This window comes from Zalophus californianus, chromosome 13 (assembly GCF_009762305.2).
Source record: "Zalophus californianus isolate mZalCal1 chromosome 13, mZalCal1.pri.v2, whole genome shotgun sequence".
NCBI lineage: Eukaryota > Metazoa > Chordata > Mammalia > Carnivora > Otariidae > Zalophus > Zalophus californianus.
In genome coordinates this window covers 38,585,040-38,610,834 of record NC_045607.1, presented here as the reverse complement: position 1 = coordinate 38,610,834, position 25,795 = coordinate 38,585,040, and the positions used below count along the sequence as shown (strand labels likewise).

General features: G+C 40.9%; 3 protein-coding genes across 8 annotated transcripts in view; 1 reads left to right on the top strand and 2 right to left on the bottom strand.

Moving 5' to 3' along the window:
- Nucleotides 1-10,664, bottom strand: part of DDX58 (DExD/H-box helicase 58) — a 41,949-nt gene extending 31,285 nt beyond the window's left edge. The window contains exon 1 of one of the 4 annotated variants that reach the window (XR_003523557.2): nt 4,279-7,397. Coding sequence is in view for 3 of the 4 variants with exons in the window: in XM_027614408.2 (XP_027470209.2) it covers nt 4,279-4,573 (295 nt within the window). In the remaining variant the exon portion in view is untranslated. Of the gene's footprint in view, nt 1-4,278; nt 7,398-10,493 lie in introns of those variants that run through there. The other 3 variants (XM_027614409.2, XM_027614408.2, XM_027614407.2) reach the window with 3 other exon arrangements.
- Nucleotides 10,665-14,695: 4,031 nt separating this feature from the next.
- On the bottom strand, nt 14,696-25,340 carry TOPORS (TOP1 binding arginine/serine rich protein, E3 ubiquitin ligase). Of its 3 annotated transcripts, XM_035723456.1 has the most exons (4): nt 25,053-25,340; nt 24,715-24,780; nt 23,340-23,534; nt 14,696-18,237 (listed from the first exon to the last, which is right to left on the bottom strand). In XM_035723456.1, exons 1-4 carry the CDS (start codon nt 25,053-25,055, stop codon nt 15,304-15,306), a joined length of 3,198 nt encoding a protein of 1,065 aa, XP_035579349.1. In that variant the 5' UTR covers nt 25,056-25,340; the 3' UTR covers nt 14,696-15,303. The 3 variants fall into 3 exon arrangements, with proteins under 3 accessions (XP_035579349.1, XP_035579350.1, XP_035579351.1); XM_035723457.1 differs by lacking the exon at nt 24,715-24,780 and having other exon boundaries at nt 14,697-18,237; XM_035723458.1 differs by lacking the exons at nt 23,340-23,534; nt 24,715-24,780 and having other exon boundaries at nt 14,697-18,237.
- SMIM27 (small integral membrane protein 27) lies at nt 24,848-25,653 on the top strand. The gene is made up of 2 exons (XM_027614417.1): nt 24,848-25,098; nt 25,438-25,653. The coding sequence occupies exons 1-2, from the start codon at nt 25,054-25,056 to the stop codon at nt 25,549-25,551; spliced, it is 159 nt and encodes a 52-aa protein (XP_027470218.1). The 5' UTR covers nt 24,848-25,053; the 3' UTR covers nt 25,552-25,653.
- Nucleotides 25,654-25,795: the final 142 nt, after the last annotated feature.

Sequence of the window (25,795 nt, the reverse complement as noted above, 5' to 3'; positions counted from 1 at the left end):
CAATGTGTAAAACCCAATGGTTTCTAGAGTTGTGGATCTATCACCACTATCTAATTTTAGTACACTGTCATTACTGTAAAAAGAAATCTTGTAGCCCTTAGCAGTCACTCCTGTCTCCCTTCCCCTTAAACCCAGGCAACCATTAATCCACTTGGGTCTCTACAGATTTGCCTACTTTGGACATTTCATCTGAATGAAATCATACAATATGTGGTCTTTGTAACTGGGTTCTTTCACTTAGCATAATGTTTGCAAGGTTCATCCATGTTGTAGCTTAGAGCATTCATTCCTTTTTTATTGCTGAGTAATACTCCATTGTATGGGTACACTACATGTTATCTATCTAGTCATTAGTTAATGAGCATTTAGGTTGTTTCCACATTTGGGCTATTATGAATAGCAATGCTATGAACAGTTATGTACAAGTGTTTATGTGGACATATGTATTCACTTCTCTTGAACTTACGCCTAACTGTGAGATTGCTGGGTCATATGGTAACTCCATTTAACACTGTAAGGAATTATCAAACTGCTGTCCAAAGGAGCTGCACCATTTTACATTCCCACCAGCAATTAATGAGGATTTTGATTTCCACACATCCTTGCCAACACTTCTGGGTTTTTTTTCTTTTATTTGAGCTATCTATATTAGTTTTCTGTGGCTGCAGTAACAAATTAGCACTAACTGGTGGCCTTAAAACAATAGAAACTTATTCTCTCACAGTTCTAGAGACCAGAAGTCTGAAATCAAGATGTTGGCAGGGCTACACTTCCTTTGAAGGCTCTAAGGGACAATACAACCCTTATAGCTCCTAGTGGCCATTGGCCTTGATTTGTGGCCACAACAAATCTTTGCCTCTTTCTTCACATTATTTTCTCCTCTGTCTGTCTGTCTTGTGGCAGCATCACTATGATCTCTGCCTTTGTCTTCACATGACATTCCCTTTGTCTCTCTGTGTCTTCTCATGACTACTTCTTATAAAGACACCAATCACATTGATTAGGATCCCACCCTATTCCAGTATGATCTCATCTTAACAAATTACCTCTATAAAGATCCTATTTCCAAATAAGGTCACATTCTGAGGTCCTGGGGCTTAGGACTTCAACATATCTTTTTGGGGGAGGACACAATTCAACCCATAATAGCAACCTATCTTATCACCTATCCCAACTTTTCTGGGCACACAATTTAACTCTATTCCTTTAAGAGAGTTAATCCTGTTCCTAAACCCCATCCTTAGAGCTGGGTTGTTACTCCCAGGCCTCCCTGCTGTTTGTTCTTTCCTTAGACATGCTACCAGCCATTAATGACACTCCACATGGAGGTCCAGATATATCCCATGCACAGCTGAGCCCTTCCCAGTTAAACTGTCTTGCTGTATCAGGGGCAGTTTAGCTTTACTCTGCACATGGTCAGGCCCATCCTGCTGCTACCTGGCCCCAATAACTGCTTCTAAGTAGTGCTACTTTCCTCAAAAGCACTGGGAGTCCAGTGCAGGGAAAATTCTATTTTTGGCTGTCAGTATTACCTTTGCCATGCTGGCCACTCTGTGATGCCGTCCTCAGCTTCCCAAGATGGAATTTCTTGATCTCTTTTCTGTGCTTTCTTGGTCTTTTTACATGCCTCTGACTAGAGCACTGACACTGCATAGTATATAGTTAACTGTGTGAGAGTCTACCTTTTCCCATTGACTGTGATCATGGACATGTTGTATTCATTTTTGTCTTCATCTTTGCATTCTAATCATCAACAAAGTGCCTGGCTTATGCATGTGTCCAGAGAATGTTACTGAAGGAATGGATAAATACTCAGAATTCTGCTCCCTTCCAGAATACTACCAAGGGCCCCGCCAGGATAAGGGTTAGCTTTTGACTCCAAAGGGATACTACCAAAAATTTGTAGCCCACAATCTGGTCTACCTTCAAACATCCTAGATAATACATGAATAAGCAAAGCCCTGCAGTACCCTAGTCACCATGCAAGCTCTCCAGAAGAAACACGGCTTCGATTCTCCTTCCCCAAGATTCAACTAGTGCACAATATCCAAAATGTGGAAAGCAGGATTATGGTAAAAGACATATTGGATATTGCTGGTGTGATTTAAACATATTGGTATACTTGTGTGTGCATGGGGGAATGTATGGGCATAAGGAGAGTGTGGAGAAGCTCCCACTTATAAGGGCAAAAAAATGAGTCAAAATGTTTATATCCAGCCATAACACTCATGTCTCAGCTCCCTGACTGAATCCTGACTGACAGAATATACTTGCCACAATTAAGGTTAACTAATAGAATCCAGAGATTCCAAAGCATCCAAGAAAAAATTGGGCGATGGAGAAACTTTATCAATCTAACAGAAAACAGAAAAAGATGGGAAGAAAAAAGTTTATGGATACATGTGCACATGATAAAGTATAAAGAAATGAACAGGAAAGATTTAAGCCAACTAAATGACAACAGCTTCCTCTGAGAAGGAGCTAGAAATAAAACCTCTATGGTGTCTTTAACATTCAGAAATAAGACAGTATTACATATAGTGTTCTTCAGCTTGCTGTCTCTATTTATCTTTTGGTATTTTTATTGTGATTGCATTATAACTACAAATTAAAACTAATATATATATTAAAAAGTATGCCACATTTGCGCTCCCATAGCACACTATAGTTTTCTGGCAGAGCACTTCCGTTTTGTCATCTATGGTTTATTTAGTAACCTGCCTTCACATATGCACTCTGACCTCTAATACGGGCCATTTCTATCACACTCACCATGGATTTCTCAGTTCCTAATAGGACACTTCTTATTAGATTATATGTGTAGTTATATGTGTCAATTCTGTCCAATGCTAACACAATGCCTAACACATATGAGTTGCTTGAATCAACACATGAGTGCAAGAAAGAATGGGATTCACACCAGTTTTTAGTGTTTCGTTTATGACAAGATTTCTAAAAGATGTCCCGAAGGGGCTTACACTCTTCTGGGGCCCAAGCTACTCTGTGGTCATAAGGATGTTAGTTACCTCTCTCTGAGCACAGATAGAAAGCAGAAGCCCACTTTTGTTGGTGGTATTCTTTCACTCCTCACTCCACAACCTGTGGTTTTTGCAGAGCAATGAGCACTCAAATTACCTGTCTGCTTTCACACAATTTCCCAAAACTGCTTCACATCAGGAAAGATATTTAGGCACTTGGACCTGAAAAGGAGTTGCCAGATGCCCTCTCTCATTTCAACTCCTTCGAGGCACCACCTCCCTTTTCCTCTTTCCTCAAAGCCTCTGTGCATCTCCAGCATAGTGCACCTGGATTCAAATTTACAAAGTGGCATTCATCCATCAGGTGTCTCACAAGCTAGACAGAAACACCGGAAGTGAAGCCTGCAGCCATTCAGTCCAGACAGTCTTGCCCTCTCAAGCTTGTTATTCTTAAGTGCAAATAAGACCTGGCAAGAGTTAACTGTCAATTACCTTGTAGCTCTGACAGCATTTTGTAATCATTTATGTACATCTGTCCTCACCAGTATCCTGCCCCCAAAATCTTTGCCTACTGCAAAGTATTTTAAAGAAGAGCCAAGGGGCGCCTGGGTGGCTCAGATGGTTAAGCATCTGCCTTCAGCTCAGGTCAAGATCCCAGGGTCCTGGGATCGAGCCCCGCATCGGGTTCCCTGCTCAGCGGGAAGCCTGCTTCTCCCTCTCCTACTCCCTCTGCTTGTGTTCCCTCTCTTGCTGTGTCTCTCTCTGTCAAATAAATAAATAAAATCTTAAGAAAGAAAGAAAGAAAGAAAGAAAGAAAGAAAGAAAGGAAGGAAGGAAGGAAGAAAAAGGAAGGAAGGAAGGAAGAAAGGAAGGAAGGAAGGAAGAAAGAAAGAAAGAAAGAAAGAAAGAAAGAGAAAGAAAGAAAGAAAGAAGAGCCAAAAAAAAAAAAGGCCTATATCTTACTCCTGAATCTCTGTCAGTACAAAGCCGAAGACACCGGACACATAACCATTAGAGAAAATAAATGAAATGGACAATGGTTTGTTTCCCCAGCTTTGAACTTAAATAGATGTGCAATCCTACACAAGTCATTTCACTTCTCTGGGACTGTTTCTCCATCTGGACCTCCAAAGTCTCCTCAAATTCTCCTGGCAATCTCCAGTCTTAAAATGTTGTGAGGATCTTGCCTCAACACCCGCGTTCCTAGCGGGCTACTTAGCGCTGGATTAAAAGGCAGGGAAAATGAAGTCCCGAGTTGTTTCCTTGCTCCAAGGGGCAGGCGTCACTGGGGACCACTCACCGTCCTTAAACCAGGGGGCCATGTAGCTCAGGATGTAGGTAGGGTCCAGAGTCTTCGTGACATAGTCCCGGAAGGCGTGCAGATTCCGCCGATCCTCGGCCGACATGCTGGCGGCTTGGCTCCGGGTGAGGTCCCCGCCTCGCCCGCGTCCCACTCCCTTGAAAGCCTGGCGGCGGCGGGCTTCCACGGATCTTCTGACAAGAGGACCCAGATCCAGTGCTGAGGGGCGGAGCCGCCCGGGAACCTCAAGAGCAGACAGGAAATCGAAACTGCAACTAGCATCCTGCCGGGGCATGCCACAGCAGCTGGACTGCCGCAGGTCCCCGCCTCCCTGACCGCATTTTTCCGAGCTTTCGCGTCCTCTGGCTGCCTGGTTTGCCAACCTGTGGGCGTTCGCTCACCCAGAGAGGCCGTTTTTTTCATTTTGCTTTTATATCAGGAAAGTTTGGACTCAATAAAATGCAGATTTTAAGTGTGTAATTCCATGAGTTTTGAAAAATGTGTGTGGGTGTAACTGCTTCCTCCTGGTCGTGTAGGTCCTATGGTAAGTGCATGTTTAACGTCACAGAAGCCTGCCCCCCGTTTTCCAAAATAGATGTACAGTTTTGCATCCCCACTGGTAGAGTAAGAGCTCCAGTAGATACACATTGGTCAATTTGCCATTTTGGTCAGTGTGAAATGGTGTTTCATTGTGGTTTTAACTCCTCAAACGGTTAATGATGTGAGCACATTTGCATGTATTTATTGCATTCATTCATCTATCTTCTTTAGTGAGGTATTGTTCCCATCTTTTGCCTGATTGAGTTTTCTTTGTATTACGGATTTACAAGTTATTTATTCTGGATATGAGCCCACTGTCAAATATACGTATTCTAAATATCTCTTCCCAGTCTGACTTACATTTCATTTTCTGAAAAGTGTCTTTCAAGCAAACGTGAAATGACACAAAGAAAGCAAATGGAGTCATGTGACAAAATAATGGACGTTGGAAAAAACTATTTCAATATGGTGGTAAGGGCATATCTCTCTGGGTCGGTCACATTTCAGCTGAGTCCTTAGGAATGAGAAGGAATGAGCTATTGAAAAAAGAAGAGGGGTGCCTGGGTGGCTCAGTCGTTATGATCTCAGGGTCCTGGGACAGAGCTGCATCAGGCTCCCTGCTCAGTAGGAAGCCTGCTTCTCCCTCTCCCACTCCTGCTTGTGTTCCCTCTCTCGCTGTGTCTCTGTCAAATAACTAAATAAAATCTTTTAAAAAAACAAAAACCAAAAAAGTAAGAAGAGAGGGATTCCATGCAGGGGGACAGAAAGCACAAATGAAAAAACGTGAACAAGAGATATCCCTTCTTGAACAAGGGATAAATGGCAGACAGGGCTGCTGAATTGGTAAAGAGGGCCTTGTAAGGCAAGGAATAAAGAAACACATTGCAGGATTTTAAGCAAGGAGTAACATAATTTGATGATTTTTTTTTTTTTAATTTAAAGACTTTCTCTCTGGCTCCTATGCAGAACAAGTAGATCGATGAGCAGTGACTCAAGTAAGAGATGACGAAAGCACAGATAAGACAGTGGCGGTGGAGAATAAGAAATGAAATGTTTCAGATATAGAGAACTGAGTGAATGGCAGTGGAAAGGAAGAAAGAAAAAAAAAATATCAAGGCTACATTCCAGGTGTCTGGTTTGAGCAACAAGGAGACAGCAGCACCATGACTAAAATGGAGAAGACAGGTTTACAGCTTATTATATCCTAGTGTGGAAGACAGGCAAGAAAGTAAGTAACAGTAAGTTCAGAAAGGAGAAATAAAGCAAGATAAGGGAATAGAGTAATGAGGGTTACTTATATAAGATGAGCTAAATCAGGGAAGACCTAAAGGAAGTGAGAGAGAACGTCATTTGGGTGAAGAGCATTGTACTAAACAAGCAAGCAAAATGCAAGAGAAAAAAAGAAAAAGCACAAAAAAACAGGAGTGAATCAGGCCTGCAAAAGAAAAAGGAGGTGAGCGATCTCGCTAGAGTGAAGTGGGCTGGGGGAAAGAGAGAGAGAGGTGGCCAAGGCAGTTCACATGCAGCCTGGCAGACCACAAAAAGGACTTCGGCTTTGGTTTTGATTTTAAATATGGGGAACCATGGTAGGATTTTGAAAGGGAATATAAGATCTGTTTTTAAAGGATCACTGTGGTTGACTGGAAGAAAACAAGCTGCTGGCGGACAGGGTAGAAGCCAAGTAACCAGGTAAGAAGCTGGTACCAGCACTAGTCCAAGTGAGAGATGATGGCATCTTGGATCAAGATCAAAGCTGTGGAAGTGGTAAAGTTGCAGGATATATAATCCTAAAATCACAATGTGGTGATGAACTGGATGTAGGTCATCTGAGAAGTCAAGGAGAATTCCTGTTTAGCCTCAGCAGCTGCATGAATGGTGGTGCCATCCACTAACACAGGACACTGGAAGATGGGCAGGCTTGGAGGAGGAAATCAAGAACATGCTTGCTTGCCTGCCTGCTGATAAGAATGATCCACAGGCAGTGCTTCCCAAACATGAATGCCCACACAGGTCTTATTAAAATACAGATTCTGACCTCGTAGGTCTGAGACTGCATTTCTTACAAGCTGACATTGGTGATACTGATGTTTCTGGTCCACAGACCTCGTTCTAAGTACCAAAGTAACTAAAAAGCATGAGATAAAGGAAAAGGGAGGATAATTTAAAAATCAACATTCCTACTAAAGTGGGGGGTAAGTGAAATCCTGAGCACATGTGGAAGGAATGTCCTAGAACAGTGGTTCTCAAACTCTGGTTTGTAGGCCGATCGCATCAGAAACACCTGGAAACTTGTTAGAAAAGCAAATTCTTGGCATCCTAGATGTTCTGAATCAGAAACTGTGGGTGTAGGCCTCAGCAATCGGTTTTAACAAGCCTTCCAAGTGATACTGATGCATGCAAAAGTGTGAGAACTAAAGGCCTAGAGGAAGAGAGCTTCATCCACTGATGGGGTGAAGATGGACACTATGGTACGTTGAATGCAAAAATTGCAATTCCTCACTTTTCCCAATATTTACACCTTTGCTACAAAGGTAACTTTTTGGTAAATAGGGTTTATGTATGTTTACGTTCTGGCACTGGCCAGAACTGCCCTGCCAATATGGAAAGCATGTGGTAGAGACAAGTGGGAGGTTTGAGGAGGAAAAAGGTATGAAATAGACCCATCACACCAATGAGCAAGAACACTAAAGGAAATATTCCACTAACATATTGTATGAAGTTGAGGCTGGGGATTATGTTTCCATGGTGACACCAATCTGCAGTTACTAATTTCCTTCAAAAACACTCAGCAGGATGCATGGAGGCACAACTGAAGAGTTGGGTCGATCCAGACTGAGGTCATGCTAGGCCAACTATTGCTGCGGAATCTGGCATGTGACTTATTTTTAAACAGGCCAAAGCTAAAAATTGTTTTAACATTTTTAAAGTGTGGCAAAAACAAACAAAAAAACGACTATACAACAGAGACTACATATGGCCCATAAAGCCTAAAATACTTACTATATGGCCTTTGCAGGAAAAGGCTGCTGACCCCTAAACTAAGTGAACAAGGAGAGACATAAGGGCAAGAGAGTTGTAGGGTACTGCAAGGGAGTGATTTAAACATAATCTGGAAAATCACAGCTGAGCATGAAGGAAAGTATAGAGGAGGAGGGTAATTGATAGGGTAGGGTCAAAAGATTCTACTTCCTGATCCTGTATTCTAAAAATGGTATTAGATATTCTTGTAGGTAGCCTAATCTGCTTCACCCAGAGCAGAATTCCCTGATTCAATGACCACATGAAGGTAACAGTGACATGCTCCAAGAATTTAAAATGAACATTAACCTCTTAGAAATTCTGTTTATGTCCTACTGCATGCAGGGCACTGCATTTGATATTTAGTAGATAGAACATAAAACTGAAAAGGCAAGAAAGAGTATGGGACTAGAGGGAACACTTCTTGGTCTCCTTCGAAAGCTTTCCTTCTTTTGCCAGCCTCCTTAATCTTGTTTCTCTACAATCTTCACTTCCGCCTGCTCTTCTTGTTCTACTCTTCTACTCTCTGGGAGAGCTCATCCACTTCTACAACCTCACTAGCACTTCCTAGTTTCCCAGTGACTTCCAAATCACCTCCCTAGTCCCAATCTCTCCTCCAAGATTCATACTCCCATTTCCAGCTACCCGCTGGAATTCATCTCCCTAGATGTCCTCCATGCTGTCCAACAGAATTTTCTGTGATGATAGAAATGCTCTCTACCAGTATTGGCCAATATGGCAGCCATAAGCCCCTTAAACAAAATTTAAACTTCAGTTTCTCAGTTTTACTAGCCACATTTCAAGTAATATCCACGTGTGCTTGGTAGCTACTACGTTGGACAGTGCAGCTGTAGGCAGCTCTCTCTCAACCTGAACTCACTGTCCTCCCCAAACTATCCCTGTTCCTCTATTTCCTACCTTGGATATTATCACCAGGCATCTAACTCGCACATGGGGTTAAGAAAAATCTCATACCAGACTTTTCCCTCTTCCTTACAGCCCAACCTCCTCTACATGGTACCCAAACTGTGTCTACTCTACCACAGAAATTTACTGAATCCAGCCTCTTCACTGGATCCCTATTCTTCTGCAGGCCCTTCTGATTTCTGGCTTGAGCTACTGCAGAGCTTCTTAAGCAGTCTCACCGAGGCTTTCCCACTCCAAACTTTCTTCTACATTACTGTTTAAGAACAAATCTCATCGTTCCATTCCCACCTTCTTTAGAATTCCTGTTGGTTCCTACCCAATTCATTGTTATACCCCTAGCATTTAGCACAGACTTGAGCCACATGTACTTGGTGTTTGATGAATAAATGAATTTTACAGACAGAAAAGCACAGAGATACCCTTTTCCCTAGGAGAGAACTGTTTACCTATCTAAACTGCAGATGGTCAGAGAAGCAGCTGACTCCAGGCAAATACTAGATACCTAATTCTGCCCCCTCGTGTCTATATAAAAGTCCATCATCTAATGTGGCAAACATCACAGCTGCAGCTTCTATGGGGATAAATGTATCGACTCAGACCTTGGCCTAACTGGACTTCCCTTACCTCTTGCTTTTCTCAGGCACAGATCCAGTGGATTTACCATCCCCCAATATCTTTGCAGGTAAAGTAAGAATTTCCTAATTTTCATGACACTGTAACAACCGATCTTACTGTACTTTCTGAAATGGTCCTACTGTGTGGTTTTCTAATACCTAAGTGGTCCAGGCATTGACTAAAAACTCAGAATGACAAAATAATCAATTCTTTACCAAGTTTTTATTACCGCCTCTGTACATGTGCCAGCCGCTCCAGTGGAACACAAGCACAGTTGTAATACCCATGAATAGCCAAAATACCCTTTTCTTCTCCATCCTTTATCTGCTGCCATCACCCACAGCATCTTCCATGTACACTTCCAGCCTCACTGATCACTATCAATTCCAATCACCTTCACCTCCACCTCTACCCATTCTACTTACTTCCAATCATGCCTAGAATTACACTCTTTAAAGTATTTCTTCAGTCTTCTTACACCTACCTGCACTATACCTACTTGAACCTCACTGGAAAACAAATGCTTTGGTATCTCCCTGTTCTTTAAGTATAATGGTCACCTCATAGCTTCACCTCCTTCCCTACACAGCCCAGATACCAGAATGCATCAATTCAACCATACTCACCAGTATCTCAATTTCCCTTGCCCCTGTTGTTTCACTAGTCACATTCAGCAGAACTCCAACCGTAAGCCATCCATGTATTCATTCACTGTATAAATACTGAACACATACTAAATGTCCATTAGTTTCTGCTTCTACTCCCATAGTGCTGAATGCTACCAGGACAAAATCACAAATCTTGGTTACCCATACAATATGCCATGTCTTAAGGGGAAGCCTCAGGCCTCAGCACTCATCAGTAATTCTTAGCTAACCCTCTCTCCATGCCCCTCAGTGGCCATTTTCTCATTCTTCTCCTCAAGCCCAATCTTACTTATGACCCACCTTTCTCAGAAGTTGGCACTGCTTCCTATTTCATGGAGAAAAGACAAGCTTTACAGCGTGAACCACCTCATCTCAGATGTACCTACTCACGTTTCTTCGGGCATTAACTTCTTCTGCCACTTGAGAGTAAGATTTGCCTCTGCTTCTATCCATTACCAATTCACTTACCTGTGTTCTTTGCTTTGCCATTCAGGAACCCTGCTGCATCCATTACCACTCTCCTTTGCCTTCAACTTTTCCTGCTCCAAGGTCTCCTTCCCAGAAAGCTTGTCTTCCCTCCATCCTAAATTTAAGAAAAAAACTCTCCTTTGATTTTATACCCCTCACAAGCTTGCTTCTGAGCATGGAACCAAGAGCAGTTGTAACTGTGTATCTCAGGTTAAGATCTCAACAGGCCAGGCCTTATAAATGGGATGAGAACACCTCTCTAGTGACTCTGGCTCTTTCTCACAAAGTGGCTTTAATAATTACTGCATGTTTGCCTTTGTGACTTTTTTTCCTTTTGCTGAGTATACATAACTGAAAACTGATTGACACATCAGGTAACCTTGCAGGCCCACAGAGGCAATTTTATTAGCTTGTTTTGAAATTTCAAACTTAGAGAAACTACAAAAATAGACTTTTTTTACCCTCAACTTTCAACATTTTGCCACAATTCACTTTATCACTGTCTCCATCTACATATGTAAATTTTTTTCTGAACCATTTGAGAGTAGGCAACATACACAATGATCATGATTTAGCTTCCCATGTAGGTTTTTCTAAAGGCATCAATCCCTGGACAGGTCTATATAGTAGTGCCCCCCGCCCCCAACTGCCGTTTTGCTTCTCATGTTTCAGTTATCTGCAGTCAACTATGATTCGGAAGCCTTTTGAAGCCTCTTGAGGTCAATCAATAGTAGCCAAATGCTACAATGCCTAGGTCATTCACCTCATTATGTAGGCATACTACCATCTTACATCACAAGAAGAGTACAAGTTATTTTGAGACCACATTCACGTAACTTTTATTATGGCATATTGTTATAACTGTCCAATTCTTATTGTTAATCTCTTATTGTGCCTAATTTATAAGTTAAACTTTGTATCATAGTTATCTATGTACGGAAAATACGACAGGGCTGGGTACTATCTAGTTGCAGGCATTCACTGGGAGGATCTTGGAACTTACCCCTTCCAAGTAAGGGGGTACTAAGTTCTGGTCTCAGTGATAGCACATTATAGTAATATAATGTTAACTTTCAATTGCACATAGTTTTATGAACTTAATATTAGAAATGGACCCATGCTCAAAATTCTGATGAAATCTGGTTTGTGAAGAGGAACGCTTCTCCTCTACTTCCCATCCCCTGCCCCCATTGGTGGGAACACCAGGGCTGGCGACAACCCAAACGAGGTTACACATGGTTTCTGGTATCCTAAAGAACTTTCTGAAAAATTTTCTGAGTCTAGGGATGTGCTGACTGGCTCATGGCATCCATACCCACTAGCAGAGGATTGCAATTATTCATGATGGAAGAACTCCCAGTAAGAATGGGCCATCAGCTTACCTTGAGTAAGTTGTTGCCCCTTTATACACACAGCCCATCATTATTACACATTAAATGGGTTGGGGAGGCCCTTGGAGCTCCCACAGAGCTTCCTGAGAATGGGAAGTGAAAGTAAAAAGTTTCCCCCTCGTCAATCTGAGGATTCATGAAGGAGCAAGTGAAAATGCTTGGCTGCATTTCCTTTAACAAAAAAGTTGCAGGGCGCCTGGGTGGCTCAATTGGTTAAGCGACTGCCTTCGGCTCAGGTCATGATCCTGGAACCCCGGGATTGAGTCCCACATTGGGCTCCCTGCTCAGCAGGGAGTCTGCTTCTCCCTCTGACCCTCTCCCCTCTCATGCTATCTCACTCTCTCTCTCAAATAAATAAAATCTTAAAAAAAAAATTCAATTCTGTCCCCACCAGTCCTTTCACCTTCCAGGCAGTGAAATAAAGGTAAATCATCAACACCAGTGAGAATCTCCAAAAAACATAAAGTTGCCCCTGATTTTGTGAGGCTACTTTTATAACTTCTGAAGTGGGGTGTTAGGAAATATCCTTATTCTCAAATAGAATAACATTTTGTGTATGAATTTTTAATTTTTCCCTTTTGACACCAAACCATTAAATTGAGCTCATGTGATTTAAGGGAAAAAAAAAAAGATAAGCTGCCTAAGGATGAGGTTAGAGTCGGAAGGAAAGGGAACAGCTGCTGAGGATCTGTTTGTTCCAAGAACCATCAATTCAGGGGACAAAGCAGACTTCTCTTTATCCTGAGTTTATCTGGTTTGGATATTGGCAACATTCTCTCTCTCAAATAAATAAAATCTTTAAAAAAAATACTATATTCTAAAAAAAAAAAGTTGCAAAAGTCACAAAAACACAAAACCTGAGGTAAGATAAAATGTCTTATAGACACTGAATTCAGATGAACAGAACAGTATCAGGCTAAAAGCTGACAGAGAGTGGAGCCCTCTGAAAGCAGAAAGCAGGTCTTGGCCAATTTTTAAAATCCCTACCACCTGGTCATCCATCCAGTATGTGCTTCAAGCACTTGTTATGTGAAAGAAAACAGAAGGGATTTACCAGTACACATACATGCAGTTGCCAAAGAACTGCAGACTGGTGAGAGAACATTTAATAATCAATTACTACAGAAGGAGTCCAGGATTATTAAGGGAGCAAGTAACTGAGGGGAAATAGTGGAAGAGGGGCACACTTTACCAGAAACCTCCTTTAGCTAGGATGGAATTCAGTTCCCAGCAGAAGACAAATCCACATATGAAGGCTCTGCACTAGCAGGGAGCAGCACCTCCATAGACCTGAAGCAGGTTAGGATGGCCAGAGCACAAGTGAGGTGAGAGAAAAGCTGAAGATGAACCAGAACCTGATTAGGCAGAGGTATGTAAACCATATTATGCTGGATTTTTGTTTGCTTTTATTAAGTATCCTAAAAACAAAGTTACTGAAGGATTTTAAATAGGGGAATGAAAAGACAAAAAAATTTTTTAAAGTATCTTTTGAACGCTACATCAAGAATGGTTGGAGGCAAACAGGTAGGTGTAGAGCAACAGTGGATGCAGGCAGACCCATTATAAGAGCACAGGTGAGAGCTCATGGCTGCTTGGATTGGATGGTACAGACACATTAGAAACACATTAGAAATATCTAGTGACCAGGATCTGGGGATTCAATGAGAGGGCTGAAGGAGGAGAATCAAAGACTGGGAAATTTTTGGCCTGAACACCTAAGAGATTGATGTGATGGTGCCTGTATTAAGATGAGTTTCATGGGTTCAACTGAAAACATTAAGATAGGTTTTCACTAAATGTTTAACTAAAAATACCATGGAAAATCAGAAAATGAAAGAGCATTGTTTTTTAAACTTAAGAAAAAACAGAATCGTGTCATAATTTCAAAGTACATTCCTTGATCAACTAACTATAGCCTTCCCGTAATTTGTGTCTGAGCTTACTAAAAATTGCTGATATCAATTTAGATTGTCATTTTTCATTTTAAAAGTTTCCTACTGTCATGAGGACAAATACAAACACGACCTACAAAGCTTGGTCCCACACTCTTTGCCTTTTGGTTAACTTTGCCTTCTTTTAGTTCTTGGACTATGCTAGGCTACTCTTCTGCTTTTGGATCTTTCGACATCTTTTCCTTTGCTAAGAACACCTCTACTCCTAGCTAACATCTACTTGTTTTCTGAATTTCAATTCAGCCATTACTTCCACATGAGACTAGGCCCCCATTGTATGTTCTTATAGGAAATTATACTTTCTCTTCAGAGAATTTATGGTTTGTAATATTTATCTATGTCCCATGAAGGCGAGGAGAAGATCTGCTTTGTTCTATCACTGAAATCCTAAACACATAGTATAGAACCTGTCACACTGCAGGCATTCCAACTTCTGTCGAACAACGAATGAATATGGTAGCAAGGCAAACTGAAGGCTGAATTAGACTTAATCCAAGTTCTGTTCTCCCCTGGCAATCTTACTTTAGGCTAGATGGAAAGCACTTTGTCATCTCTAAAACAGGATGAAACATAAACATAACCACTTTGTGTACAAGAACTACCAATGTAAAAGAAGTTTGGCAAGGGTTTTTTGTTTTTAGTAAGCTAAGCACTACATAGCTGCATTTTGTTGAAGACAGATATTCCTCATAATCAGATTAAAGAACTAAATTAAAGCTGTGCAGTTAAATGCAGATCACCTGCAATTTAGTATTCACAAGTATATCCTGAACTATTTTCAAGATTTTAGCTCCTCTAAAATAGTTTTTCTTTTAAAGGCAATACTGCATAGGAAAATTTCTGGATTCTTGTTTTAAAGTGTTACTATTTTATTTTTTATTTTGTTGAATACACATTTGTTTCACTGGCAGTCCAGATAAACAAGAATATAAAGGAAATATTTAAATTTTTCTTTTGGTAGATGTCAAGATAAACTGTGCAGATTAAAATGCCTCAATTTAACCTGAAGAAATGGTTTTGAATCATACAAATTTTTAAGAAGAAAAATAAAGACTGTCCAAAGGGATTCTCCTAGCTTATAACACATTTCCAGAATAACTCTCAAAAAAAAATTCAAAAATACTCATTGACTACTTTAAAAATATGTCAATACCATATGGCTTTATGAAATAACTTCTAAAATTTATATTTTTTTATTTAAAAAGGATCCCAAGTTTTAAATAAACTGCTAGCAGTATCATTTTCCTCACTTAAAAGTGCATATCTCTGAGGGTAGGACATACATACTTTTTGAATAATGATTTTTACAAATTTATAACACACACAAAAAAAATCACTTAAAATATTTTTAAGAGGGAAAAGAGTTTTCACCAAAAGTCATCTTTAAATAGACTGCAGTAGATGACACTGGTCTTTTTTCTTTTTTTTTAATACCATCAGAATTCTCAAAGAGATGCTTTGGCAGTTTTAAGACGTATCATGGTCTCTACCAAGAGACACTGACATTAATGATGTCCGTGGAGATGGCAATTGCCTTGATGACTCAGTTTGAAAAGAGACATTACTGGGCTGATTCTCCAAATCGGAGGCAAAAGTACTCTCTTCTCTTACATCAAGAGTTTGTTCAACTGAAGCTGCCTGGGGTGGAATATTATCCATAGTTTTGTTGGCATTATTCAAGTTGTTATTAAGTGTGGTAATACTACACTCCTTGTCCAGGATGCCAAATTCATCTTCTATTGTAACTACCTCTTTAGCTTCAAATGGTTCCAAGGGAGGAGGCAAAAACTCATTTTGTAGAGAGTCCTGAGGACCACTATTGTCACATTCTGTATCCTCCTTTACTTCTGAATCCTTATCACTATCACTATCAATGGTAATTACAACTGGCGAACGTGAAAGATTGTCCCCATGGTGTTTCTTATGTTTCTTCTTGTGCTTCTTCTTTTTCTTTTTATGATGTCTAGTTGTATCAGTAGCTTTCCCTTCATAAACTATCTCTACACTGAGGCTCCGGGTCCTCCTTTTTTTCCTCTTGTGTTTTGTCTCTCTGTCTGATGATCGGCTGTCTGAGAAGCTGTCACTCTCATTTTTGTGGTTGCCATCCAATTTTGATGAGGATTTTTGGTAATGACTTTCCTTTACTTTAGAAGCAAATTCACGAGAAGGTTGAGCCACTTCATTAGTACCCTCCAAATGCCGTGTCTTGTATTTTCGTTTCCCTCCGGGCTTTTCATTTCTTACCCAGTCAGGGCCTGTAGATGCAGTCTTTGATCTATTACTGGATAGGCTCCTTGATCTGTGCCTTTCATAGTAGTAATACTTTCTTTCACTGTGATTATTTTTCTTCCTAGCATTTGTTCTTTCAGAAAAGGACTGAATTCTAAATTCTGGACTTGAAGATTGTCTGGAATAATGAGCTCTGGACAGAGTCCTCCTCCTATAAGATGATTCATAGCCATCCCTGTCCTTGTTTCTACTATAGTAAGTATACTCCCACTTATATCTGCTTCCATAATTATTTCTTAAATAATAACGATCTCTATTTCTGCTCCGTGATCTTCTTTTACCATGATCACTGCTACGAGATCTTGATCTGCTGGTACTTTCACTACTGAGAGAGAGAGTTTGGCTTCTTCTTGACCAACTGCTATCTCTAGTTCTAGATCTCTTCTTGTCTCTTCTACCTCTAGGTCTGCTACTCTCCCTGCTTCTGGATCTTTTGCTTTTCATCCTTTTCTTTCCATGATGCTTTCTACGATTCTTCTGATCATGCCCACTTCTACTCTGGGAACGGGAATCTGAACTTCTTGATCTTCCCCTCCTCCTGTGTCTGCGGTTATATGGGGAATATACTCTGTCTCCTCTGATAGATGAGCTCAGGTCTCTGGGAGATGACAAGGACGAAGAATGTTTCTCTTCCTTTTTTGACTTGATTCTTTTACCAGAACCGCAATGACCTTTATTCATTTGCTCATCCTTTCCAAGGACAGAGCGTGGAGATGAACATCTACTAACATCACTATCACCAGAACTGTAAGACTGTTCTTGTGTCTTCACAGTCTCCATTTTCTCATAAGAGCCTAACTCCTCAGAATCAGAGGACAGTTCAACAAGTTCTGGGGTCCTCTCAGCTAGTGGTTTAACAAACCCAACAATGACACAATTATCTGAAGAAGAATCACTATCATTATTTAGGTCTTCATTAGTTTGTACTCCTTGTATCTGAGACGTGGCTCTTCCTGTTCCAAGTTCTTCATCTGAACTATCAGAAGTATTTAAAAGGGAAGACATAGCAGCGTGCACCTGCTCTGAGCTTGAGTAAGATGGCCCTGGAGTTTCATCATCCCATGGTGCCTGACTAACAGTGGTTACATTGATATCCAACTCTTGGGTCTCAGCTTCATCAGGAGATATTGTTATGACTGAAGAATCAGAATGGCTACCTTCTTCATATGAAGGAGCAGGGCAATCATAATTAGCATGCTGGTCAAAAGCTGCCATGTTAAAAGGAGATCGAGCAAAACTGATAAATTCATGTATAAAATGCTCAGTCCGATTAAGGAGAAACGGTCTTAAGTCAGACACAAATTCCCGACTCTCCAAGTCATAGCGAGTAACATTACTCATGATGATGTGCTGGACGATATTCACTAAAGATCCATGAGCTCCAAAAAGAACTGTAAGTTCACGTTTTAACCAGGGGACTAATCTGTGAAGGCAAGCTGGATTTCTACGGAAAAATTCAGCTGAAATATCCCTGCAGCGACCACCATCTTCAATATTTCTAACACGGGCACCGGCACGGTACAGAGTTCGCCTAAAATTAATAATGTCCTGTTCTTGAATTTTCCGCAAAGATCTTTCATCTGCAGTAGTTGGCCTCCTAATTGCAATCTGTCTCATAAGTTGAGGAATTTCACCATTTCTAGGTCTTGTTGAAATGCCTAACCCTTCAAATAGTACTCCACTATCTGGTGGAGTTGTTGTTCTTCTATTCATGGTATTATTAGGTGAATAAACAGAAGCACTTCGATCCCTTGTCATAGTTGTACGATAGCGAAATCGTGGAACATCAGGGGTTGCAAAGGAACCATTATATGAAGGCCTTAGGACATACTCCTTGAAGTCATCTTCTGCCCTCACAGAATGGAAAATAGAATCAAAGGGCTGTTTACATAGTGGACATTCAGCTTTGTTTTTTGACCACTCCTGTACACAGCGAAAACAAAACTTATGTAAACAGCGATCTAAGTAAGACACGTTATCAAATCTATCCAAACATATAGGACACTTAGAATCAGGAGATGCATCAGCTGGTACTGTCTGTTGCAATTTGCTAGTACCAGCTTTAGGTGAAAAGTTGTCCATTTTAAATTCCTTAGCAGCTGATGCCATTATCTGTAAAAGGGAAAAAAATACATCAGTAACCGGATAAAAAAATAATAAATCTGAAAAAAAAAAAAGTGCAAATAATGACTGTGAAACATACTTTGGTGAAAATAGTTGAGTAGCTCATTATCCTTGTAATACGAAGGGGCAGTGTAGCACAGTAATACAGTACTTAAAACACAAACTCTAAAGTTAGATATTTCCTGGGTTTGAATCCTGGTTCTATACCAGCAGTGTGACTATGCACATCAGCAATAACAGAACCTGCATCACAGGGTTTATGAAGATATAAAAAGCCCTTAGAAAAGGTGCCTGGTACATAGTAAGCTCTCAAATATTCTGTAGCATTCTATTCTTTTAAAAGAGAATTTAATGGAGAAATATTTAACTGAAAATAACTGAGAAAAGAAAATCCACCAACTACCCATGTATCCACCACTCAGATTTAACAACTTAACATTTTCTCATGGTTATTCCAATTTTTTTTAAATGTCCTCCTATCCTTCTCTAGAAAACAAAAACCCAAAACACCACAGTCCTCAGCAGGTGTTATTTCTATGTATGGTTTTGATCTTTCATACATATACCCTGAAAAATATAGACTATTGACTTGTTTTATTTGTGGAAAGCACTGTATATGCACCTTTAAAAATAACTGTAGTGAGATAATTTGCGTACCAAAAAGTTCACCCGTTTAAACAAATTCTGTTTTAGTTTAGTTTAGTTAGTTTTTAGTGGAAGATTCTTTCACACACAAAAAAATTATCTTTTAGTGAAGACTAAATTAAATAATTGTAAAAGCATTCAAAGATAGTTCCTAACTCCTAGCAACTACTGTGTACATGTTAGCTGCTGTTATTATTACTATACTATTGTTACACTACCATATTCAATTCCTCACTGATTCCTTAACAGCATCCCTAAAAAGCCTTGCTTAGCTTTTTTATTTAAATCCAAAATCAGCCACAAAGTTTCTTGAAATAATGCTTCCAGGGCCCTTCCCTTATTTTTTCCTAAAAGGATTGCTAAGATGTTAACGATTAGTTTTGTTTTCTTTAAATTTATCAGTTTATGTTGACCCATAACTTTCAAAATAATTTGCCAGAGCTGAAATTTGGTGTGCATCACATTTGTGGCCTTGTTATCTTATAAAATCACTCTTTAGCTGCATTCTATACTAATCACTGAGTATATATTAAGTATTTGCTTCTTCCTTTATGTTTCCTGGGCCTATTATTCATCTGTCTCCTCCTCTTCTATCACAGGAAGTTCCATCAGTGGTCAACTGCTATCAGGTTAGTCAAATAATAGAATTATAACTTTCTAAACGCTGGCCATACCGAACTCTAACAAAAACAAAATCCACAACAAAAATTCATGACTGTGAAATGTTAACTATTTCATCATGGTTTTCATATTAAACTTAGCTCATCTAGGGCATCCTAACTTTCTCAGAGACATAACTTAACTGGAAATCAGTTAATGCTGAACGAATGCTTCTTCAGGCATCCAAGTGTTTCTAGTCTTCCATTTTCTAGACTAGAAATACAGAAATCACCACTGTTCTTAAACAGCATATAATTATAAACTGCTTTTATTAATATACTGAACTATATACAATACTAATTGTTAATATATTTAAACCCTAATATTACATAAATTTCTCAGCATTTCCCCCTACTTCTAACACTTTTATTCTCCCTCTGATGGAAAAAAAAAAAAAAGCCTAAAAATAAAAATTTTTAGGATCACAGAGTCTGTACATTAGGGGAAGGAAGAATGGAGAGGAAACTGGATAGGTTATCGGAGAACCTGGATTGAAGAAGAGGTTTCCCCTAAAACTAACTCTATAAACTGGAAACATCCAATTAGATCTAGATTTCAGTTTGCCCCTCTATATAATAAAGGAATTTTTAGACTTTTTCAAAAGACTGGTGAATTTAAAGTTAATACATTGTATCTCAATTTGTCTTGGAAATACAGAATTTTAGTGCTTACTGAACATTTCACATAAAAATTATAACCCTGAATGAACTTTATTAAAGGAAATTAGTAGGTAGTAAACTTGAAGTTCAAATAAAACAAAATCTCAACTAAGAATTTTTTTTAAAAAATGGAATCTTATGGGCACCTGAGTTCAGTTAAGCATCTGCCTTCGGCTCAGGTCATAATCCCATGGTCTTGGGATCGAGCCCTGCATCGAGCCTCACATCAGGTTCCCTGCTCAGCAAGGAGTCTGCTTCTCCCTCTCCCTCTGCTCGTGCACTACTCTTGCTCTCTCCCAAATAAATAAAATCTTAAAAAAAAAAAAAAAGGAATCTTAGTCTTCCCTTCCCTAGTTTTATAAGCCTGTTAACCACTTTGACAGCACAGCATAAAGCTAAAGAATGATCAGTAATGTCATCCATAATAGATAAAAAGAATAGAGTTGTATTTCTCACAGTAGTATCTTTAGATATAAAGAATGGTATTCATCAGAAACATCAAACAACAGCAATGAATGTACATCATCAAATAAGAGATTTACTCCTTCAAAAGCATCACTAATGCTAAAATTAAAGCATTTGCTAATGGGGCATCAGGCTGGCTCAGTCAGTAGAGCTCGTGACTGACTCTTGATCTCAGGGTCATGAGTTCAAGCCCCACACTGGGTATGGAGATTACATTTTTAAAAAATTTGCTCAAATATTTGCTGAGATACAAATGAAGTAGGATTACCATATGACTCAAGAAATCAACACCTATCCAAAAGAAATGAAAACTTGTCCCACATAAAAACTTACACGTGAATATTCACAGCAGCATTTGTTGTAAGAGCTCAAAAATGTAAACAATCCTAACAACTGATGAAAAGATAAATAAAATGTGGTATATCCATACAATGGAATATTACTGGGCAATAAAAAAGGATGAAACACTGATACATGCTACATGAAGGATGAAACTTTTCATTAGGCTAAATGGAAAAAAAAAAAGTCACAAAGACCACATGTTATATGATGAAAATGTCTAGAATAGGCAAATCTAACACTGGAAACAGATTGGTGGTTGCTGGGAGAGGGAGAGGGATTACAAAGTTTATTTCTGGAATGAAGAAAATGTTCAATTATAGTTGCACAACTCTTTAAATATACTAAAACCCACTGGATTATATACTTTACACTGGTGAACTTTACAGATGGAATATAAATTATATCTCAACAAAGCTGTTTTAAAAATACAGATTAAGACATAAAATAAGAATGGCTAGGAGACAGATTAAGATTCGTAGGTTTATAAATTCTGGGTTTAGATAGTAAAGGTGGACCTGATGGTGGATTTAGTGCTCAGGTTCTAGAAGCCTGCAATAAAGGTTTCTCTATCTTAACACTCTAGGAATTGGGACTTTAAGTTAATTTCTCCATAGGCATAAAGATGAAATCAATTCTTCTGATCCTATTTCCTTAACCACCTCCCAAATTATAAATAAAGTTTACTCTATCTTTAAGATACAATGATTAAGCCAAACCTTCCCAAAATTTTCAAATCTACTGGCTTTAACAGAGATAAGAATCCTTCCCGTCACGTTTTGGGGGAATTTCAGATAATTAACGATCATACTTACCTAGGGAAAAGGATGAGAGGGAGTAAAGAATCAAGAGGCTGGAGTCTAAATTATAGACTGGACATTTAAAAATGGTGTTGATTACATACAGGGAAGTGACATTTATTCTAATGCAGAGCCAGGGTTGAAAATCAAAAACCACTTATCAATGGTCCGATCTGGAGGAAATCATTTAATTTCTCAAATTAAATTTTCTCAATTCTAAATTGGGTTAAGTACCAGTTCCCACCTGAAAAGGTGGTTGTGTGAAGGCATATATTCTATGTAAATTCTTAGCACAGCGATTAGCATGCAGTAAGAATTTAATACTGTTTCCCCATGTTATCTGAAAATAAAGTTAATTTTAGTCCTTTCCATCACCTATAACTGATTATAAAGACCCAGAAAGTTGACAGCCTGTAACAATTCTTTTAATGTTATTACTGTATTTAATATATCCAGGCAAAGTGGCTAAAAAGGGTTCGCAAGTAGATGAACTAGAATAAACTTCAAGTATTAAAAATAATCTGGGTCCTATCTCTCATGACCTTTGAGAACATTAAATTACTGCAATTTAATCACCAGTTCCTAAAGATCATACAGATCTTACAGGATCTATTAACCAGATCCTATAAATATTAATTCCAACTCCAACCATAAAAAGAACTGCTTGGGAGCCATTCCTTGCTAAAGCCACTCATTCCAGCTAAGCCTTGATTGTTTTTGGCTGACTACAGCTTTGAATTTCATTGACTTAAAACAAAATAAAACAAAAAGAACCCAACCCTCACCATTAACTTAAATGTCGGGTAACTCTTAATTTAACTTAATATTCTTGAAAATTACCTATCAAAAATTCTGTTCACTTTTGCTCTTAAAACACTGTTTGCTCCATCTCAGTACTGCCCCCTTCCAGTCTAGGAATCAGCAGCCCACGAGGAAAGCTGAACTGGATGGATGGAGAAACCACAGGCAAGTGAGCCCAGCCCACAACGAGTAACACAGCATAGACAACTCTAAGAGTCACGGTGATAGTGGCTTCCTTGGGTCAAGAACGGCCACCGGCCAAGATCGCAGATAAGCCCCACGTGCATTACATAATCAGAACCAACTAAAACACTGCTACTCCCATTGGACAGGCAGACAGTGAGATTAGGGCACCTAACCTAACCTCTGGCACACCTCTGAGAGAGGCGATGCCACGAATGAGGCACGAACGTTTTGTTTTATGGGTTTTTTTTTTTTTTTTTCCTCCCAGAGACCAAGCTCTTTCCAGTACACCGCTACGCTCGTGCCCCTCGGGAAAGGTTCTAGGAAACGCAACCCTCCCCCGCCCACCCGCACAACTCCACAGGTGCGCCACCGGAGCCGCCGGCCCGCCCGCTGGGGGCCCCGCCCCGCCGAGGCCCAGACGGCCCCTGAGGCCCAGACCGCAGGTCCCAGGTCCCTGGGCCTTATTCCAGGCCGGGAGCGCCAGCCCACCCAGCCCTTCCGACCCCGGCGCCCCATTGTTCGGGATCTCACCCACCTCGGAGGATACCGGCGCAGTCCCGGCCGGGGCGCTTGTGCCAAGCTCCCGGCGGCCCAGAAAGCTAGGTCGGTGACGGCAGGATCCGCGAAGGCGTACCCGGCGACTTCTCCGCCGGCCTTCAGGAGCGGGAGCAGGCGGGGGCGCTTCACCCTCCTCGCGAGACAGCGGAGACCCTGGCGGCTGCTGCGACCCCTGTGACGTAAAGCGCTCATCACCAATGGCAGCTTGGGGGACGGCAGCAGAAAGCGAGACCCACTCCGCAGCCCCCCGCGCGTCAAAACACAACACCCGCGTGCGTAACGCATGCGCGGCAGAAGGCCGCCGGCACTGAGGGCGGAGCCTAGAGTGCTCGGCCAAGCCCGCCGCGCCCTTCCCCCACCGTCCCCTCCATTCCTGGAAGAACTACGAGAGACCCTCTCGGGCACAAATCACTGCCATCACTATCATTCTTGTTACCAGTAGTTGCTGGGGGTTACAGGCGTAATACTTCATGTTCGCTCCTAAATTACGCGGAAAACACGATAACTAGGTTGGTCTCATTTAAACCTCACCAAACTCTGCGAGAAGTTACTAAAATTATCTTTAGTGTATGAAGAAATGAGTTATTTGAAGGTGAAGTGACCGCCTCCGGTTGCACAGCTAGGTCATAACACGGGGATGCGAATGGAATCCAAAGCCAGAGCCCAACCAGTGTCCTACCCAGTCTTCATAAAGAAATCTACTCCAGTCTAGGGATAAACAGGGATTACCTAAGAGAACAGGGCCTTAAAATCTTCCCAAGACAGACGACATTTTTCTCTCAAAGGAATACTTTTCCCCTTCCCCATTCCCCGGAATCTGGATTAAAAACCTCTTTAGGTGATATCTGAGATGTATAGTGACAACGTCTGAGCCTAAAGCAGCCCATTGCTCCACCCTACCCACAGGCCTCAGACGGGAGCGTCCCAAACATTCTACAGCTAAACTAGGTAGAAACCGCCCACGTACAAAATGCTGTCTCTGGCTTATTATCTGACACGTGCTACCGTTCTAAGCACATCATAAACGCTCAAAACACACTTGTTGATTGGCAGGTACATTAGGCCAAGTAATTCGTGCTACGTTATTTCTTCTTAGAAGTACCATTTACATCCACAAGCAACTGCGTTCTCAAAGACTTGTTTCTGGGAAGGGCTCAATTAACAGGCACTCCCACAACGATTCGTCGCTGTTATATAAAAGTGGGTGGTACCTGTTTAAGTCGATGACTATACGAACGTCTCTCTGTATTATGTGGAAACAAATGCGGGAGGAAACGTTAATCCCTCCAGCGTTAGAAGCCCGTGTAATATTTAAAATGAAGATTTTTTCAAATAAATTTTTAAATGCTTACGACGGTACATCTTGCGTGACTACCGCACTGCAACTGAAAGAAGACCGGATCGCAAGGCACGCCCATCTAAGTAGCAAAAAAGGTCGTTTTTAACATGTTTTCTCCTTTATCTCATCCCCTCTCTCCACCGCAAGCTAGGCCCCCGTATCACGTGAGCCCGCCCCCAGCTCCGGGCGGAAGAGGCCGGCCCGGCTGATGGGAAATGCTCCCGGAGGCAAGGGGCGGGCGCTTGTGCCCGGCTGAAAGATGGCTGCCGCCGCTCGGCAGCCGCCGCCCCGGAGGTTACTCTAGGGCCTGCAGTTTCCCTTCGTTACCGCGGGCCGCCGCCGCCAACTTACCATGAAGCCAGTGAGTCGCCGCACCCTGGATTGGATTTATTCAGTGGTAGGTCCCTGGTCTGGCGAGGCTCCACGGTGTCGACTCCGTAGGCCCGCAGGCGGAAGGCCCCCTATTTCTTCAGCGGCCAGAAACTCCAAAATCCATTCCTGTATTAAGGCTTTCACTCTCTCACCTCGACTCCGCCTCTTCCTGGAAGACACGCTCTTCCGCTTCTTACGTAAGGGCGGCTGGGAGTACTCGCCTCCGGAACCCCATTTATTCGAGTTTTTCACTGTAATTCCCACCTAAGCAACGTACGCGGCAGCCTGTTGGGGCGAGGGGAGGGAGGGAAGTATCACTTACAGTAATTTTTTTTTTTTAATTTCCCCTCTTGCTTTTTTTTAGTTGCTCCTCTCGATCGTGTTGCTCTCCTGGGGATATGTCATCTATGCATCAACAGTGGCCGCACGACGACAGCTAAGCAAGGAATACCCAGACAGAAATCTCGGGGATGAATGAAAATTTGTAGTTTCTCTGGATTTAATTCTGTGCACACAGTTCTTTACCTGATGCTTATCTGGCACGTGTCTAGATTTAAAGTAAAATCCATTATGCAAAGTTTCTGAAATTTATTTTTGCAGTCCTTTATAATAGCTACTAATCTGCTAATTTTCACAGAGGTGTGTCTTCTACATTCTTATATAAAACAAATCAACCTAAATCTGACAACATGTGAGTACTGGATCATAGGTGGAATGACATG

Coding starts and splice junctions, on each gene's coding strand:
- TOPORS (XM_035723456.1), bottom strand. Junction 23,535..24,714: donor GTCACGCAAGATGTACCGTC/GTAAGCATTTAA, acceptor TTTACGTCACAG/GGGTCGCAGCAGCCGCCAGG. Junction 18,238..23,339: donor CTGCGCCGGTATCCTCCGAG/GTGGGTGAGATC, acceptor TCCCTTTTACAG/ATAATGGCATCAGCTGCTAA.
- SMIM27 (XM_027614417.1), top strand. CDS start 25,054: ATGAAGCCAGTGAGTCGCCGCACCCTGGATTGGATTTATTCAGTG. Junction 25,099..25,437: donor TGGATTGGATTTATTCAGTG/GTAGGTCCCTGG, acceptor GCTTTTTTTTAG/TTGCTCCTCTCGATCGTGTT.